Below are 17,561 nucleotides of genomic sequence, written 5' to 3' on the forward strand. Positions count from 1 at the left end.
CAATCCCCTGCAGTCTTTGGGTCAAAAGTATAGTGATTTGGGCTGCTCTTCCTTAGTAAAACAGTTTCAAGCAGGTCAGCTGGGAATTACTGTATTTGCCATGTCCACAAGCCAACCACTAGAAGGATGTGTCAGTCACCCTATACCATAGTTCAGAACCTGAGTGACTTTGGCCCCCAGGGGACATTTTGCACTGTCTGGAGATGTTTTTAATTGTCATACTAGGTAAAGGGGAAAGGAACTACTTGTACCAAGTGGGTAGAGACCCAGAATGCTGCTATAAACATCCTACAAAACACAGGACAGGCCCCAAAACAATGAATTATCCTGCCGCATATATCAATAGTGCTAAGATTGAGAAACCCTGGTCTATATCAATGAAGCAAAATTCCATTAATGGGCATGGTCTTCCCCCAACACTAAAAACGCTCAAACTGGCAACCCAGCCCATACATTCAGATATGGCTGAAAGAAATCTGACAGTCTTGGAGGCTGAAGGAAGGACAGAGGGTGGTAAGAGGATTTCTTAGTTGTCATCCTGACCAGATCCTGGCTTTACCTAAATAAGAATACTTCCCATAGGAAAACCTAGCAATTCTATGGCACATCAACAATTATTATGAGTAAATACTTTTTAATACAACTTGTATATACATAGGCAGTTTCTTTTTCAGACTAGTTCCTTCACAGCAGCCACAGATTTTTAAAGCACTAACTGTGCAGGCCTAAAAAGTATCAATAAACACAGTATTTTTTTTTTTAAAAAGTAAGGGAAGGATGAGTTGAAGGGTTGTGTCTTAATTAGGTCAGGACTTGCTAGTTTTATTGGAATATTAATGGCAATCTCCATTTCTCTAGTACTTTATAGGTTAGTGAACACTTCACACAGAGTCCATTTTTAATCCACACAGGCTCCTTTCTCAATACTCACCACTCCTGAAAGAGCAGCAGACTTTTGTGATAACTGGCAATACCCAATGTGCCGTGACTCTGGAGATTAAAAACACTGGTCTAATAATTGTAAAAGAAAAATGTGCAGAAATGATAAAAAAATTGTCTCCACATTTAATAAAAAAAAACTCAAAAACTATATACATCAAAGTATTAAGATTTTATACTCTAAATATAACTAATTTCACATTTGCTTTTTACCAAACATCTTGATTCTAAAACTATTTAACTATCACCTGAATTAGGAGTCTCCAAAATTTCTTTTAAAGGACAAGTAGTTAATATTTCAGGCTTTGAGAGCCACAAGGCAAAATAGAGGATATTATATAGGTACTTACATGATCATTTCAAATGTAACCATTTAAAAAGGTAAAAAACACTCAACTCCCAGGTCATTAAAAAAAAACAGGTGGTGGACCACATTTGTCCCACAGGCTATGGTCTGCCGACTCTTGATCTAAGTGGGTTGTTAAGTCTTAGTAATTTTCACTCTGAAGTCTCACTCATCTTTCTTTCTTTCTCCATTTTCCACAAACTACTCATATATAATTATATTTTTCCTTTAGTAAGGAGTGTTTAATTCATTCTTTATCTAAGTTAAAACTGCTGTAACTATAAGCCACTCATAAGAATCAACTATCAACCATTCTCATTGCCTTATTTAACATGCTACCCAAAACATTTAAGATAGCCTTCAACCTATATGCCAAACTGGAAACATAAATAAAGCTACCCCTTTCATCCAATCAGGTGGGTAGGAAAGTACATTTTGCTTTACTAGATTTTAGCCAATTAGAAGAGCAATGAAATGGGGAATTTATTATGAGGTTATAAATATAATTTTGATGTCTCACAACTGACACAAAAAGAAACCCAAAATGCTCAAAATGCCCAACAAAAATAGATAAAAAGTAAAGTCAGTTTGAGGAGGCAAAACATTTCTTTTAGACAATGTAGTTTTTTTTTTCTTTCAGTTTTTTTTCTTTTAGACAAAGGTAGTTAATGAAGTAAAAAAAAATTTAAAAAAGAATTCTAACTTTGAACAGATGAAATGGAAACAGTCTGACTCTAAACACCTCCCATTTTCCCTTATTCTCTGCTCACAAAAATTCATCTATTCCTTAGGAATTCATGAAGGGCTTACTTACGCAGTACCACTCTTCCTATTTTAAGCAAGTACTCTCATTTTCATGAGTCGCAAATGAAATTGCCTAGCCCTGATGCTGCCTTCTACATGGTACTGTTTAACCTTCTACTGCTCGGTGACCTCACAGATTTACATTCCCAATTCAACAGGCCCTGATAAGTTGTGGCAAGAAAAAAAAAATCAGAGCCTTTTATATTTTTTTCCTTTTTTTGCATTTACAAGAAAATATCCCTAAGCAAAAAGAAACCAGAAGGCCAGAATTCTATTCTATAAATCTCTGGTCAATTCAGAGATTTTAGGTTGAAATCCCTGGCAGTATCAAGGAGTGGTTAGGGTCAGATGTCTGGAACCAGCAGGCCCAATTTTGAATTTCAGATCCATCACTACTTGCTCTGAGAACCTGGACCAGACACACCACCTCTCTGGGACTCGGCATCTTCATCTGAGAGACAGGAAACCACCACCCACCCCAGAGTATTGTTGGGAGGATTAAATGGCACTCCCTGAAAAATGATGAGCTCATGAGTGACCGGTAAATGTTACCTGTCATCACCTCTTAATTTCTCTGCACCTCAGTTTCCTCACAGGGTTAACAGAAGCATCTGAAGAAGCCATTAAAATGGAATGCGTTCTATGAACTACAAAGCCTCTCCACATGTAAGGTATTAGCTAATGTTCCCTTTCAAGACACTCAGGACTCTGGTATAGCTGAGTGGTCTCAACTTCACTGCTGGCAGCTTGTGAAACACACTGCACTATCCATAGTGCTGGTGCTTGGAGCACTTTCTCACTGCTGAGATTTTATTTGAGGTACACTGTTTTACCAAATGATGACAAGAATAAATTAGGTCAGCCGCCCAAAACATAGTTTTCAAAAAGCAGTCACACTCAAGGTAGAGCAGAAGACAGGGTCATTAGGACAGTAATCAGAGTCTCTCCCACCACAAATCCTTCCTGACTTCTCCCCCCTTCTCTGGCACCTCCCAATACCCTTCTCTACCCTGCCAGTTTCTCTTCTCAGCAGGTTGCAACGTGTCTTGTGCCTAATGGCTCCCTGGAGCTCCACTAGTTTCTGCTACTGTAAAAAGCAACCAATTATACTCATTAAAACCAATATGGGGTAAAACCTGAACCACTTCAAATTAGCATGTGTTCAAATTTTAAAGAATGTATTAGAATTTAAAGTTAAGGTAAATGATGCTAAATAGCAATGAATACAATCCCTATGTCATCATAAATGTGAGATTAAAAGATACAAAGTCCTGCTTTTCAATGTGTTGTTAGCAGAGTCCAGAAAGACCGTTTTTCTGTAAAGATTCCTCATTGGAATCTATCCTGAATGAAATGCTTGGAGAAAACGCAACTCAGTGAAAACAAAGGAAATCTGTACCAAGTTGGCATCAGTCAATGAAAAGTCCATGTAATCTCAAAAGATATACCATATTAAAAACTAAATGCTTATTCAGAAAAGAGACATGAAGGAGAAGTATGCAGTTCTAAGGGTCTCCTCCTAAATAATAGTGGAAGTAAGCGACAAGGAAGCTTTTAGAACAATCACACAAACTGGGAGCTTTGTGGCCACAAATGAGAAAGTGTGTGTAACAACAACAAAACGTGACCAATAGTTAGAAATGCCTTGTGCACCTGGGCAGAACTTCACAATCATTTCCTCAACCTTGGTTGGACAGCTCCACCAGGCTTTCATCAAACTCAGCATATCCAAAGTCTCTCCTCAACCCCAACCCCGCCTACTGACGATTCTTGCCCGCCCTCTGTCTCACCAGCTGCCTACACCCAGGCCCACGGTGCCTGTCCGCTCCTCACAGTTCCTAGCACTCAGTTCCTCAGTTGTCAAAGTCCTGCAAGCAGGTGGAGATGACCTTGCCCTTCAACGTCTGTGGACACCACCCAGATTCAGACTCTCGGTCACTTGAACAGTGACAGGATCCTTCTAACTTATCTCCAAGCCTTTAGACTCTTCCTATGTACCCCTCTCAATTAGCACTTAATCTTCTCTGATCATGCCGTTCTCCAGGGTAAATTCCTTCAGAGGCTGCCTGGAAGAGCCTACAGAGTAAAGCTCAATTCCCTGTGTCACATGCTCTGAGCTCTCAGAGACCTGACCTCAAACCACCTATTCAGCTTTATTTTCTTTCTCTCCTGACAGGTGGAGTTTCAGCTGCTTCAAACTCACTATGCCCCAAACTCACCACATTTCCCACCTCTAACTCTTGACTCTGTTACCTCTTCTCCAGCCATGCTTCTCCACCAGACCTCTTCCAGCCTTTGAAGACCAGCTCTACCATGCATGAAACCAGTCATCAGGTCTTCTACTTCTAAGCTGCACAGCATTTAAGCGCCATTAGAGGTCCTCTCCACGCATCACCTCAAGAAGCAGTAATGTGTAGTGGTGACAAGTGTAGACTCTGGAGCCACATTTCCCAGGTTCTGATCTTGGCTCCAGCGCCTGCTTTGCATGAAAACATACAATTGCTTACTTCTCTGTGCCTTAGTTTCCTTACCTGTGTAATGGGGATGATGACAACATTTTTCACTTAGTACAGCACATGGCACAGAATAAACCTCAATAAGTGTGAACTGTTTCTCTTATTTCCCATCTGAATTCCTGAACAAAACCACAAACTTGCCATGGGTGCTCCCACAGCATCCTGCATATGGATATTCAATATATTTTGAAAAAAAATTAAACTTCCAGTTAAGGTCACCCTCAAAACTACTGCTTTATTCCAAACACAAAGCAATGATAGAGAAAACATAAAAGAAACTGATGTTAGTACAATCTTAAACTTTTACAATATTGACAAAATAAACAACAGAGCAACTCTCAAGGTATTTTTAAGATATTTTTTCACTCTTTCAAATATTTGTTGAGCATCTTGCAGGCAATATTTGCAGCCTAGGAATATTGATGGAATGTACTGATTAGGTAAAAAATTTACTTTATTAAAATAGGGAGCAATTGTCAGGCTCCGTTATATATATAGGGAAAACTCTTGCAAAAGAAAATACATTAAATGTTATGTTTATGTGGTCACTTGTGTTTGGGGATATTTTCTGTGATAAGTTCTCTTGATAGAAATAGAATGTATAATCTGTAGAGTCAGAATTAGAAATGTCTGCATCAGCAAAATCATGGCAACCAGCAAAATTAGAGACAAGTGTGTGTTAAAGAAAAAGAGGCCATATGGTTTTGAGAGAGGGAAGACTAGGGGAGATACTGGAAGTTTGGGCAAAAATTATATAGGGGAGGTTTGAGCTGTCAGTAAAAGGTTTATGAGCTCAAGAACTTCTAGGTCACAGACTCTACCTTGGTGAATCTCCTGCTGGCCTAGGGACAACCTGGATAAATAAATGAGGAGTCCAAGAATTCCTGTTGCCTTGCGCTCCTTCTCCCTCCTCCTTCCTGCCCCCCCAACAGCATGGAGGGAAAGCCAGGCCCAGTCTCCTGGGGATTTTACTTGTCCTGGGATAGTAGCAATTGTGACTCAGTGACTTGAGTGCTCTTCTGCCCTTGCTTCCAAAGAAAGGCAAGCTGCCCAAAGAGATAAGCACAGGAGATCAACAAACATGGCAGCAGAATATACTTCCCTTCCCTTCAAATATCTTACAGTGTAATGAATCCAAAGGCTCCTGACTCTCTTATAAGGATCAGCCAAGAAAATATTAAGGAGAGTGAGTATAGGAGGATCCTGGTATATAAACATAAACCCATTTTTCTTTAGTGAGATCAGTAGTTATTGTGGGTACCTGATTACTAAAACCTTTATATGGAACAATATGTTCTCTGTGGAAAAAGCTAGAGAGCAAGGTAAACTATTACCACATCAAACAATGTCTTATCAAATCAACCTGTATCCAAAAGCATCAGACAACACCAGTGAGTAATGCTGCATTTCAGTCAACACTTCTCACATTAGCCTGTCAATTGTACTTCTTGGGCAATAGCTCTGGTCTTCCAAATAAGTTGAGAGCATAATCTTTTTGTTATTATTTCCTGCCAGGCAAAGAAGTGGTTTCACCCTCAGCATTTTCCAGACCACCGAAAGACAAGACACTAAAGCAACCTGACCCTCCCCACGTGCAACTCCTGCCAATTTCTCAATCTCCTGAAATAGGCTAAACAAGGCCAGTATTCCAGGATATGGGATTTATATGAGGTCTAACACCTCAGCCCGAGAATGAATCATAAAACCACTAGCACTCCATTCCCCAGCATTACACCATCCAAACCCAACTGGGTTGAACCATGCAAAATGAAAAAGAAATCAGGAACACACTGAACTCAAAGCCTCAAGTACATTTTAAATCCTGTTTTAGATTCATTTAAATTAACAAAGGTCAGGGAACTTCTTTATTTAAGCTGGTTTACTCTTATTTGTTTAATACTAAAAGCAATCAGCCACATTTTTCCACTAAAAAAAAAAAATACCCTGACAGGAGAACAAACATTCTAAAACTCAGTAGAGAATGTGGAAACAGCTTACAATAAACTCTGCCTTCTAGAATAACTAATGGAGGAAATTACCCAGTTTTTTGGCCATGGGAAACAACTATTTGTATATTATTATATATTTTGTAGGTCACAAATTAAAAGCACAATTTTTATTTTCTAGCATAGCATTTTTCCAAAGTGTTTTACGAAGAACATCAGTGCAACAACTTGTTGTAAATCAAATAAATTTGAGAGGCTCTGCCTTCCCCAGTCCTCTTCTCAGAAATAAATGACTGATGAATATTTGCATATTAAAGAGTCTGAGAGTCCTGCAGTAAGCTCTATAGAATTCAACATTTTTCAAAGTTCATTTGGCTCTGCCGCCCTTTTTCTCTCATAACATATATCAACATCCCACAAAATGGCTGTTCTGCAGAGCACACTTTGGGAAATATTCTTCTAAAAGGGATACAAGGAAATGGTTTAAGAGTTGAGGCTCTGGAGGCAGACTGATTCAAATACCAGCTTTACCACTAGTAGCTGTAGGACACTGGGCAAGCTTTTTGATGTTCTTGTCCATCAGTTACCTAGGCAAAATAGGCAAAATAATAGCACCTATCTCCTAGGCATGGGCCTTTCCATCTAACTGAAACAGTTTTCTGAGAGCCTTACATGGCTGGTTCTTTTTTGTCATTCAAGTTCACTATGTCACCCCCTCCAAGAGGCCTTCACTGACTATCCAATACGAAGTTGTCCCTACACAGGTCACCAGTACTTCATCTTCTTCTTTTCTTCCTGATACTTCTCTGTTTAACTGTTGTCTGTTGTATCCCAATAAAATATAAGCATCATGAAGTCAAACTTTATCACTTATCATTACTCTATCCCAAAATAGACCCTCGGTAAGTATTCATGAAATGGATGAGTGGATGGATGTATGAATGAATGAATAAAAGAATGAACAAATGTGGTGGCTGTAAGAATTAAATGTGAATCAATGTAAAGCACTATTCATAGTACCTGACACTTCAGCATCTATCCAGATGCTGTTACGAAAATGTTTGATGAACAATGAGTAGTTGATGCATTCATAATCATAATTCTTGCACTATTTAACTTGTCTCTTCCTGATGTATTGTGGGTAAACATTTCACAGCACTTATTCAGAAGTGTTAGTAAACAGACTTTCAGGGCTGGGGCGAAGTGGGCAGTAGACCCTGAGAGTAGCATTTGCTGATTTCCATGGTGTAAATGCTCCCATCACAAATTTCAAACTGCTAATGGTTTAAAAGCAGGCTCACAAAATTCCTGGAAATGTAACAAATGGCTCTCACAAGCCAGTATAATCTTTGGAAGGGTTCTCTCAGGCCTCCAAATCTTGCTCATTGAGTTCAAGTTTAAAATTAGTTTTTATATAGACACCTTTCCCACATTCTCCCTTCTTGATGAGCCAAAATAAGAGCTATCCACTGACTTTGGTCTGATGCTCAAGAAAATTAGCTGGATGTGCTGGTCTGCATTTCCTGTACCACTCTCTGTAGGCTCTTAGACTGATGTATAAGGCTCTAAACATGACGTATATTCATGCCAGACCACTGTGAGGAACAACTAATCTCATAAAATGGAAATTGAATTGTGTTTAGATTTATTTAAGTGGAGGCATCCACACAATAAAATCAAGGCACCATCTATTAAATGGTACCAATGAGCAGAATCTAATAAGAGAAGAAGAGTGACTCTACCCTGACCATAAGACCACAAGATGGAGTGAAGGTCAGTGCTGCAGATGGAGTTTTCTCTCATAACACAGCCTTGCTATACATGCATCATGATCTCTTGGCACTCAAAATAAAACAGCATCTTTTTTCAAACAATCACAGTTTTAAGATAACACAACTAAAATTTCAAAATCCACAGACTCTCAACATGCAATAATAACGTGCTGGTAGTTATTGCTTCTCTTCCATAAACTAAATGGAAAGTCTATGGAGTAAGGAGTAAGGCAGGAAGAGATTAGTTTCCACTCTACAGTATTAAGCTATTTATTGCCATGTAACAAATTACCCCAAAACTCAGGAGCTTAAAACAACACACATTTACCATCTCACAGTCTCTGTGGATCAGGAGTCCAGGCACAGTTCAGCTGGGTCCTCTGCTTCACAGCCTCTCAGAAGCCTGCAATCAAGTTGTCAGCCCAGGATCTGTCATCTCACCAAAAGATTTGACAGGGAAAAGATCCACTTTCAAGCTTACTAAGTGATTGCTGGCAGTTTTCAGTTCTTTGTGGCTGTTTGAGGGTCCCAGCTCCTCACTGGGTGTCAGCTAGAGGCTACCCACAGTTCCTTAACTCAGGGCCTCTCCCACACAGCAGCTTGCTTCATCAAATCATGCAAGTTGAGAAGGCAGCATAGTCTGCTAACAAGATGAAAGTAGCAGTCTTCTGTAACCTAATCATGCAAGTGACCTTGGCATCGCATTACTTTTGCCATTCTATTATTTGGGAGCAAATCACTAGGTTCAGACTATATTCAAGGGGGGCATAAGCATATGAATTCCAAAAGATAGGATCATTGGGGCCATCTTAGAAGTCTTCCCACCACATTCACTCTCTTGGAGAATGGATGGGAAGGCCCAACAAAACATATCTTTATCTCAATGTGAAACCAAGTCATGTGATTTCCCAAACACATTGCTAAGGTCTCATAAAAATGAAACAAAGGAGAATAAGCATGGAGGATATTCAGTTTGAAGATACAACAACCTATATCAAAGAAAACTCCTGGAAGCATTGGCATTAGTAAGTCCCAACATGGAAGCCATGCTTTCTGAACACTCAAAACAAGTGACTCACTGGAAGGGCCGCCCATCCAAAAAGGTATATAATACCAAGAAATCTAGTTTGGTCTGGAAGCAAAAATCTTTTAGAATTTTTATTTATGACTGTAGAATATTTTGAAAATATACTTAATGTGATTTTATTGCTTCCTACTTTCTGTGTAATCTGTGTCTGCCACAGCATTTTGCCTACATGGTACTTTTGAGATCTGTATCCACCACAGCGGCAAGGAACTCTGTAAAAATTTCAAACCTTGGCTGTCACCCACATTCTTTCTAAGATTTATCCAACCGCATATTCTCAGATATCTGAGCATCCCAGCATTCAATGATGGTGGCAAGCCAGAAAAGCTGCCTCTGAGGGACTTCAAATGATTTAATTTACTAAGTGCAAAACACATACTCAGAAAACCTGGAACACTCTGTCCTACATGAATGTAAATGCAGACAAAGATTATCTAAATGTCCAAAATTGGTCTGTACATTTTACCATATTTTCCAGAAATATCCTTATGCTTTACCTTCTGAAATTCCCACCCCCAATTCAGCTATAAAAGTATTTAGGTTCATTGTTTTGCTAATCACCAATTTATTTTTCTCCTTTAAAAAGAGAATATTTGATAAACATCTAAACTTAAACAGTACTGTACTTAAAAGGCTCTGAAACAATGGAGATCTGTAGGAAAGCAACTGTAAACCACCTTAGAATGGACATGTGCTGCACACACTTGGATCCTGAAAACGTGTTGAGTAATAATGGAACATATGTGTAGTAAGCAGAGTTAAAAACAGACTAATGCAAAATTCCAGTTTAAAGGTGATAAACAGACAGAAGATTATAAAACAGATGACAAAGGGAATTTTTTTAAGACTGTAGATAACTTCCAACCTGTGAAAATAACTTGATAACATATTTAACATATTTTAACTTGTAAAATACAGCTTTGGGGAAATAGAGTGAATGTCCTTACCTCTCTAAGATGTATGTTTTCCTTCTCTTTCTGGTCTAAAATCACTTCCAAGTGGCTGACTTGAGACTCAGCTTCTGCCATCCGCCGCGTCCGTTCATTGTCATCCTCAAGACTTTTGGACGGCAAGCCTTTACTTTGCAACATCTCAAGGAGCTTTTTAATTGACTCATCTCGGGCATTGAGGGTCTGTTTCTGTGTTTCGATTCTCAACTCCATTTCTTCCAAGGTCTTCCTCAATAGGAACAACTCCTTAGCCTGCCTGTCATGCTCAGCTTGGAGCCGCCGGAAGTTCTCCTCGGTCAGTTCAATGGTAAAGTGCTCGGCTCCTCGGTTACCACTCTCTTGCTGCAGGAGATGGTTGAGGTCTCTCTGGGTTCGCAGCTCATCTTGAAGTGCCTGGATTGTCAACTGCAGGTGCTATGATGAGAAAGATGGAGCAGGAAAGGAAAAAGGAGAAAAAAGTCAATGGACGTGCCAAGTGCTATTTGCTGCTATCACACTATGAAGATGGAATGTTAATCATGAGGTCCAGAGGGCCAGCCGCGAAGTCCTCCAGGGTGACTTCAGAAGCATGGGACAGCACATGGAGAGGGGGAATTAATTCAGTGATGCTTTCTGAATGTTTTAGGAGAAGAGAAATGTACACATACACAGAAACAGTATATTAGTATCAGTCACAAGGGAAATTATACATCTACAGCATTTCAATTTTAGGAAGTGGAAAGGGTTAGAGGGAAACTTTCACAAACACACCTTCTTTATACCCACAATGCTCCAGACTCAGTATTCCTCGTTTCCTAAAGTCTTCTTTATTTTACTGTCTGTTATTTTCTGTGATAAATGCATGTCCATTTAAAAATAAAAATAATAGCATCCATTACAAGTAGACACAAACGAGGACCTTATTTTTACAAATAAAACTGTGAATAGGTTTAGTAAACAGGATTACTGCATCTGCAAGCAAAAGGGAACAAATGCAGAGACAGACACACTCACACACACAAGGAGGTGAGGATGTGAAGAGCAAAACAAACAAGCTGCAAAGAGTGGACAAACCTTGGTTCTTCTGGCATCCAGTAACTGAACAGCATGGGAAATGAAAAAAAAAAATGAAGCAAAAATCAACACAAAGAAAAGTCCAGTGCAAGTGAAGGATATTTAACAGAAAGAACTTAATCAACATAAAGTATCTTCACAGAGAAAAAAAAAACAATTTTATATTACAGTAAAGACCAATAAGCTACACAGAATCTATAGCAGAGATGCCTGATAAGCATGATTTTAAAAAAGAAAAAAAAAGTGAGGGTTATTTCTCCTTTTGTTTTCCTAAATCTCACTGACCCAGAAACCCAATGTCTTGGGTATATTACCAGGGAGGAAAGCATAACACTCCACATGTACTCACGTATCATTCCAGGTCACCATTTTAACCAAAATCAGAGTGAAAGTATCAGAGAAACAAAATAGTTACCAGTTGTGAGAAAAGAAACCCTTGCATGAGGACAGTTGGTGAATTCAGCAACATTTTCTCCACAGGAGTAACCCCCAGGCTGATGAGAGCAGGCAGCTATAAGCTGAAGGCATTTTCGTCCTAGCAACAAACCAAGGGGCTTCCAAAACACAGTCACTCATCCATTCACCAAACACATTCTCCTGTCTGTAGGGCAGACACAAGGCTAAGCGTGGGAATCAAGATGGACATTAAACATAGGTTCTGCCTGCAAAGAACTCACAGTATTGCAAGTCATGGATAATACCATGTCTAAGATACATACATAAATATTGGAGCAGTCCACATTTGGAAATTTTTCTGAATTCACACAGCTGACACTCAGAGGAGTTGAGAATTTTCTGAGTGTGGTCTGTACCCAGAAACTAGCATCGAGTGATGCACTGACTAAACTCTTTGTCGGAATCCACTTCAACTTTCTATTTAGGAACATCCATTGAGCAACTCCTAGAGCACAAGGAACGAGCACTCTCTTTCTAAGTCCTGTGCAACAGTGCCTCACAGGGTACTGAATGCAGAGTAAGCAATTGGTATATATGAACTGATTATGAATTTTTAAAACATAATTCACCCTTGTGCAAAATTCCGTTTTTAGTGTATTCACAAAGTTGTACAAACATAAACACAATAAATTTTAGAACATTTTCATCATCCTCAAAAGAAACCCTGTACCCTTCAGCAGTCACTCCCCACACTCCTCCCTATCCCCAAGGCCCTAGCAAACACTAATTTATTTTTCTCTCTCTATGAATTTGCCTATTCTGGACATTCCACAACAATGGAATTATGCAGTAAGTGGTTTCTTTCACTTACAAGGTTCATCCATGTTGTAGCATGTATCAGTATTTCATTGATTTTACAGATGAATATTATTCCATTATAGAGACATACTACATTGTATTTATCCATTCAATAGTTGATTCACATCCAAATATTCATAAAAGCATTATTCATAGTAGCCAAAAAGTGGAAATAACCTATGTCAACCAACTGACGAATGAGCAAATAAAACATGATACATGCATACAATGAAGTATTATTTAGCTATACAAAGCAATGAAGTACTGATGTACACTGCAACATGAATGAATCTTAAAAACAAGATGCATGTGAAAGAAGCCAGTCACAAAAGACCACTGTCATATAATTATATTCGTAGGAAAAATCCAGAATTAGCAAATCCATTGACAGAAAATAAATTGGTGACTGTCAGGGGTGTTGGGAAGGGGAAACAGAGGATGACTACTAAAGAGTGTGGTGTTTCTTTCGGGGATAATAAAAATGTTCTGGAATTAGACAGTGGTTTTGGTTGCAAAACTGTGAATACACCAAAACCCAGTGAATTTTACATTAAGATGGGTAAATGTATGATACATAAATTTTATCTCAAAGCCGTCACAGAAAACATCAGGTAGGATTATAAGGTCATGTGACCTTCCTCCACTAGCAGCCCATCCCTAAACTACATCAAAACAAAGTCTACATGAGCATCAGCAGTCTTCAGCTTAGTGATATGGCTGCTGCCAAGCCTCTTGGGAGTGTGCAACTGTCTTCGGGTCATTTAAACATTCTTGACAATGGCAAATCTTAATCCTTTGAAAGTGGCTTGGATTTTTGAGACAATTTAAGCTTATGTGGAGACGAACATGATGAATCAGGATGCTTAGACTGGAAGTCATCTTTTCTGAAAGTGACCAAAAATAAGATTGGTTTTCTTACGTGATTCATAAACTAGCCAGAAGGGATTTCCAAAAAAAAAAAAAAAAGAGCCAAAATGCTTCAAGCAAAGACTGCAACACTGGAAGATAACTCTGTAAAGGGGGCTGCCCCTTTGGATGAGCAAGGTGCCTATTACCCTGATTCTTTGTTTCCAAACCTGCAAAACAGGGATAATCATAATACCTACCTCACAGGATTCCTGTGAGGAATATCTAACATAATGCATCAAGTACCAGGTTTGAGAGCAAAAGGAAGGAGGAAGTTTGGTAGAAAGGAAGGAAAGGAAATAGAAAAAAAGAATGAGAGGGAGAGAGGAATAGAAAGGAGAATCAGTCCATTTATCCATTCAGCATGCAACTACCCAGTGTCTTCCTCATACATATGAAATATCAAAAAGAAAAGAAAACAAAGGAAAAGAAATGGTCCATGCTTCCAGTCCATGTGAACAAGTGAATTGGTAATAGAAATACAAGAGAAGTCATAGCAAGGTGGCTGAAAATGCAGAGAGGATGTAACCCAGGCTAGAGACATGTAAGAAAATACCCCAAACCAAGAGCTACCACTGAACTATGTCTTGAAGAATAAATGAGAGTCAGTCCCATGAGGAATGATGGAAAGAGTAGAGAAAGTATAAAAGCCCAGAAGCAAAGACAGACCAGACCTATTAAGGAACAGTAACAGCAAAAATCTGTGTAGCCCCTGCCACATGCCACAGTTCTAAGCTTCTTCAACCTTCACAACTGCCCAGTGAGACAGTTGCTGTTATAATCTCCATTTAACGGATGAATGGTTAAGTAACCTGCACTAAGTTACCCAGCTAGTAAGTGGCACAGCCAGGTGTTCATCCAGGAAGTCTGACCCCAACACCTCTGCATGAACCACTGCATCATCTGACCTCTAAATTGGCACAAATACTTCAGGATGGCTAAAAAAAAAAGAGTAGGGAGGTGAGCAAGAGGAGTGAGAGCAGATAGGTAGGCAATTATGACAGGTATAGCAATTCTCAAAATTAAAAATTAGCCACCCTTACCAAGCTGTTCATCACTCAGAGGTTGTCATAATGGATACTTCCAGGTTGTACATTTATTTAGAAGCAAAATTTATTTTCCAAGTAATCATTTTATTAGTCACCGAATGACTTCAGCATGACCAAACACAATCTGATGATCAATCTAAAACTTAGTGTTCAAAAATTTCCACATCATTTAGTTTTCATTCCCTTTTAATATATTTAAATTAAGGAGGAATCTCCTTGTTTCTAAAAAGGGATTCTTGAGCAAAAGGAAGGCACCTTATAGAACAATGATCATCTTTCTGCTCACAGGATGGGGAGGGATTTTTAAACAATCTCTCTCTCTCTCATTCCTTCCCTCCCTCCCTTTCTTCCACCCTATTCACTATTCATTGTTTTACTTTTAAGAGAGTCAACTCCTAAGTTTCATAAATTATTTGTCAAATATACATCTCTAGTTGGATATTTAACATATATGATTTCAAAATATAATAACAGTACTTTTAATAAATAACCCATTGAAAAAATATTCTCTCTGTATCTTAGTTTCCTCATTTGTGAAAAACAAAATAAGACTAATAATCCTACTGCATAAGGTTGTTCTAGGATTAAGTGAGTTAATACATATAAAGCTCTAAAAAGTACCAAGTAGGCAGTAATCAGTTATATCAATCAGCATAGGCTAGAGTATTTTGCTGTGACAACAGCACAAAAATCTACATTCTGAAAGAGAAAATCCACCTGACATGCTGATGACATGGAGTAAGAACTCTTAGGGCTCAAAGAGATCTTAAAGATCAGCTTGTTAACTTCTTTTCACTAATGAGAAAATCAGATCCATGCAGGTTAAGTGACAGGCCCAAGAGCACACACACAGTACTAAAGCCAGAATCTTAGTTTCTGGAATGCTGGACTCCATCCTGGTATGTATTCTAATAACCCTAAGAGTAGACCAAAAAGGGATGGCTCTCCACTTTGACAACTAAGGAGACAGCAGTGGTGTCTCTTACAGGGAGGATGACAGACAGCTTAAATCATTTCACTTCTGCATCACTTGTCCCATCCAATAGTTAAATAGCATGGGACACTCCAAGAATAATTTCCTGAGACCTCCTTTCTAAGTCCTTGCAATTAGTAACAGCTACTGTGTAGCTATTAGAAGATAAGTTCAATTTTTTAAGAACTAGCTCTAAAAGATCAGGATATAATAGTATAAGTGAAAACTCTGGCAAGGCCAAAGCACTTTCTCTAAGGGTCAAAAGACTTTAAAAAAAAAAAAAGTGCACAGTTTTCAGTTTCCTGCCATCCTTGATTGTTCAATTCCTTCAGATTCAATCAATTTCCACTTCTCAACTGTGAAAGCACATTACTTTTAAGGCAGCCACTTAAACCTCACTGGATCAATAATCAAAAGTATCATTTCAGCTTGTTATATACATCAAGTACTACAAACCAGCAACTGGTAAGACTTTGTTCTAGGACCATCTCTTTGGAATCTCCCAGTCATCACTGTGGTCTCAACTTCCCAAAGCCTCAACCACTCCTTCTGTTGTTTCCATTCCACTGCACATTAGGAGAGAGAAGCCATTTCAACATTCATCTACATCTGGATGGGACAGCACAGGTGATCAACTTCATTCCTGGATCCCAATCAGGCTGCTATCCATGTGGCGCTTAGAGCACAGGAGTAGCTGCTGTCTGTTACAAAACTAATTCCCCTCAAACACAAAAGTGAGTCTATGGCTGGATGAATATTCAGAAAGCTTTTTACTTACCATCCTGATTGTGAGATCATTCTCCAGTTGTCCTCAAAGAAGCAAAGCTAAACAGACAAACTCCCTTCTCCACAGCTGACCACTGAGGGCACCAATGAGGGAAGCAAAGCAGCTGTGACAACAAGTATCTAGGCTACTCTCTGCAGTCACTCTGGTTGGAGTACAAATAGAATGCATCACATTTATCCTAATACCCGGCCTTTAACCCAGTTCTTTTTAACCTTTTCCTCACCCCACACTTAATTGCACTTTGAACTGTTCTCTGGAGAATAAAGGCTAGCCCCATCTCCAGTCCACAGAAGGAAAAAAGTTCAGTATCATTCGTCTGTCCTTTAAACACAGGTAAACAGAATAGAGCTGAAGATATGTCTGTCCACCTCATTCCAAGTCTCAGACAACAAGTGAGGCCATACCAATTTCTATTTCTCGTGTTACGGCAGGCTACATTTTCTGATAGGCCCTCCTAGTACTCAACAGTCCGGTAAAAGTATATCTTTCTAAGTATTGCTGTGCTTACAAAAAAGGTAAGGTAAATCTCCAAGAAAGAGAGAGAAAGATTGAGAAAGTGAGCTTCTCGAGGGCAGGTTCTGAACCAAATCTGTATCATATCCCCAACTCTAGCACATAATGGGTACTCAATAAATAGTGAGTGAAATATAAGCAGAAACATGAGAGGTCCAGAAGAGGAACTGTCTTACCCAACGGTTAGCACAGAACAATGAGGGAGAACAGTTTCCATTCCTCGTTGCTTTGCTGTAATTAGGTTGGGGGGTTGGGAGAGACAGGCAGGTGGGGGTGGGGATAGGAGTGGGAAGAGTAGCCTTGACCTCAGACTACTCTGTCCTGTTCTCTCCCGCAAAACTCAAAATTCCTCACGTCCACCAGCTCACTTGTGTGACAATACTGCTCCAAAGCTGCCAGCACTATGTCCACGTCACAAAAGAATAAATTGGGCTGGCTTAAGGGATTTGACTGCAATCACATTGTTAGCAAATATGGGCCAGGGTCTAAAATTGAGGTTTCCTCCAGCCAATTCTAAAGTCTCCCCTGCTCTAAAAATACTATAGCACTTCATTTTGCACAACTCTTACATGCTCCCGTAGTCACTTAATTTTGAAAAAAGGAGAACAATGAAAATATAAGAAAACAAGCCATACTTGAGTTTATGTGGAAAAGGGGGTGGGGGGA

General features: G+C 39.2%; 1 protein-coding gene across 6 annotated transcripts in view; it reads right to left on the minus strand.

Annotated features, from left to right (window-relative positions):
* Positions 1-17,561, minus strand: part of ERC2 (ELKS/RAB6-interacting/CAST family member 2) — an 874,625-nt gene that overhangs the window by 710,289 nt on the left and 146,775 nt on the right. For all 6 annotated transcript variants that reach the window (XM_072941512.1, XM_072941513.1, XM_072941511.1 and 3 more), the window contains exon 4: positions 10,358-10,774. In XM_072941512.1, the coding sequence (XP_072797613.1) occupies positions 10,358-10,774 (417 nt within the window). The remainder of the gene's footprint in view (positions 1-10,357; positions 10,775-17,561) is intronic.

The sequence above is a fragment of the Vicugna pacos genome, chromosome 17 (genome assembly GCF_048564905.1).
Source record: "Vicugna pacos chromosome 17, VicPac4, whole genome shotgun sequence".
NCBI lineage: Eukaryota > Metazoa > Chordata > Mammalia > Artiodactyla > Camelidae > Vicugna > Vicugna pacos.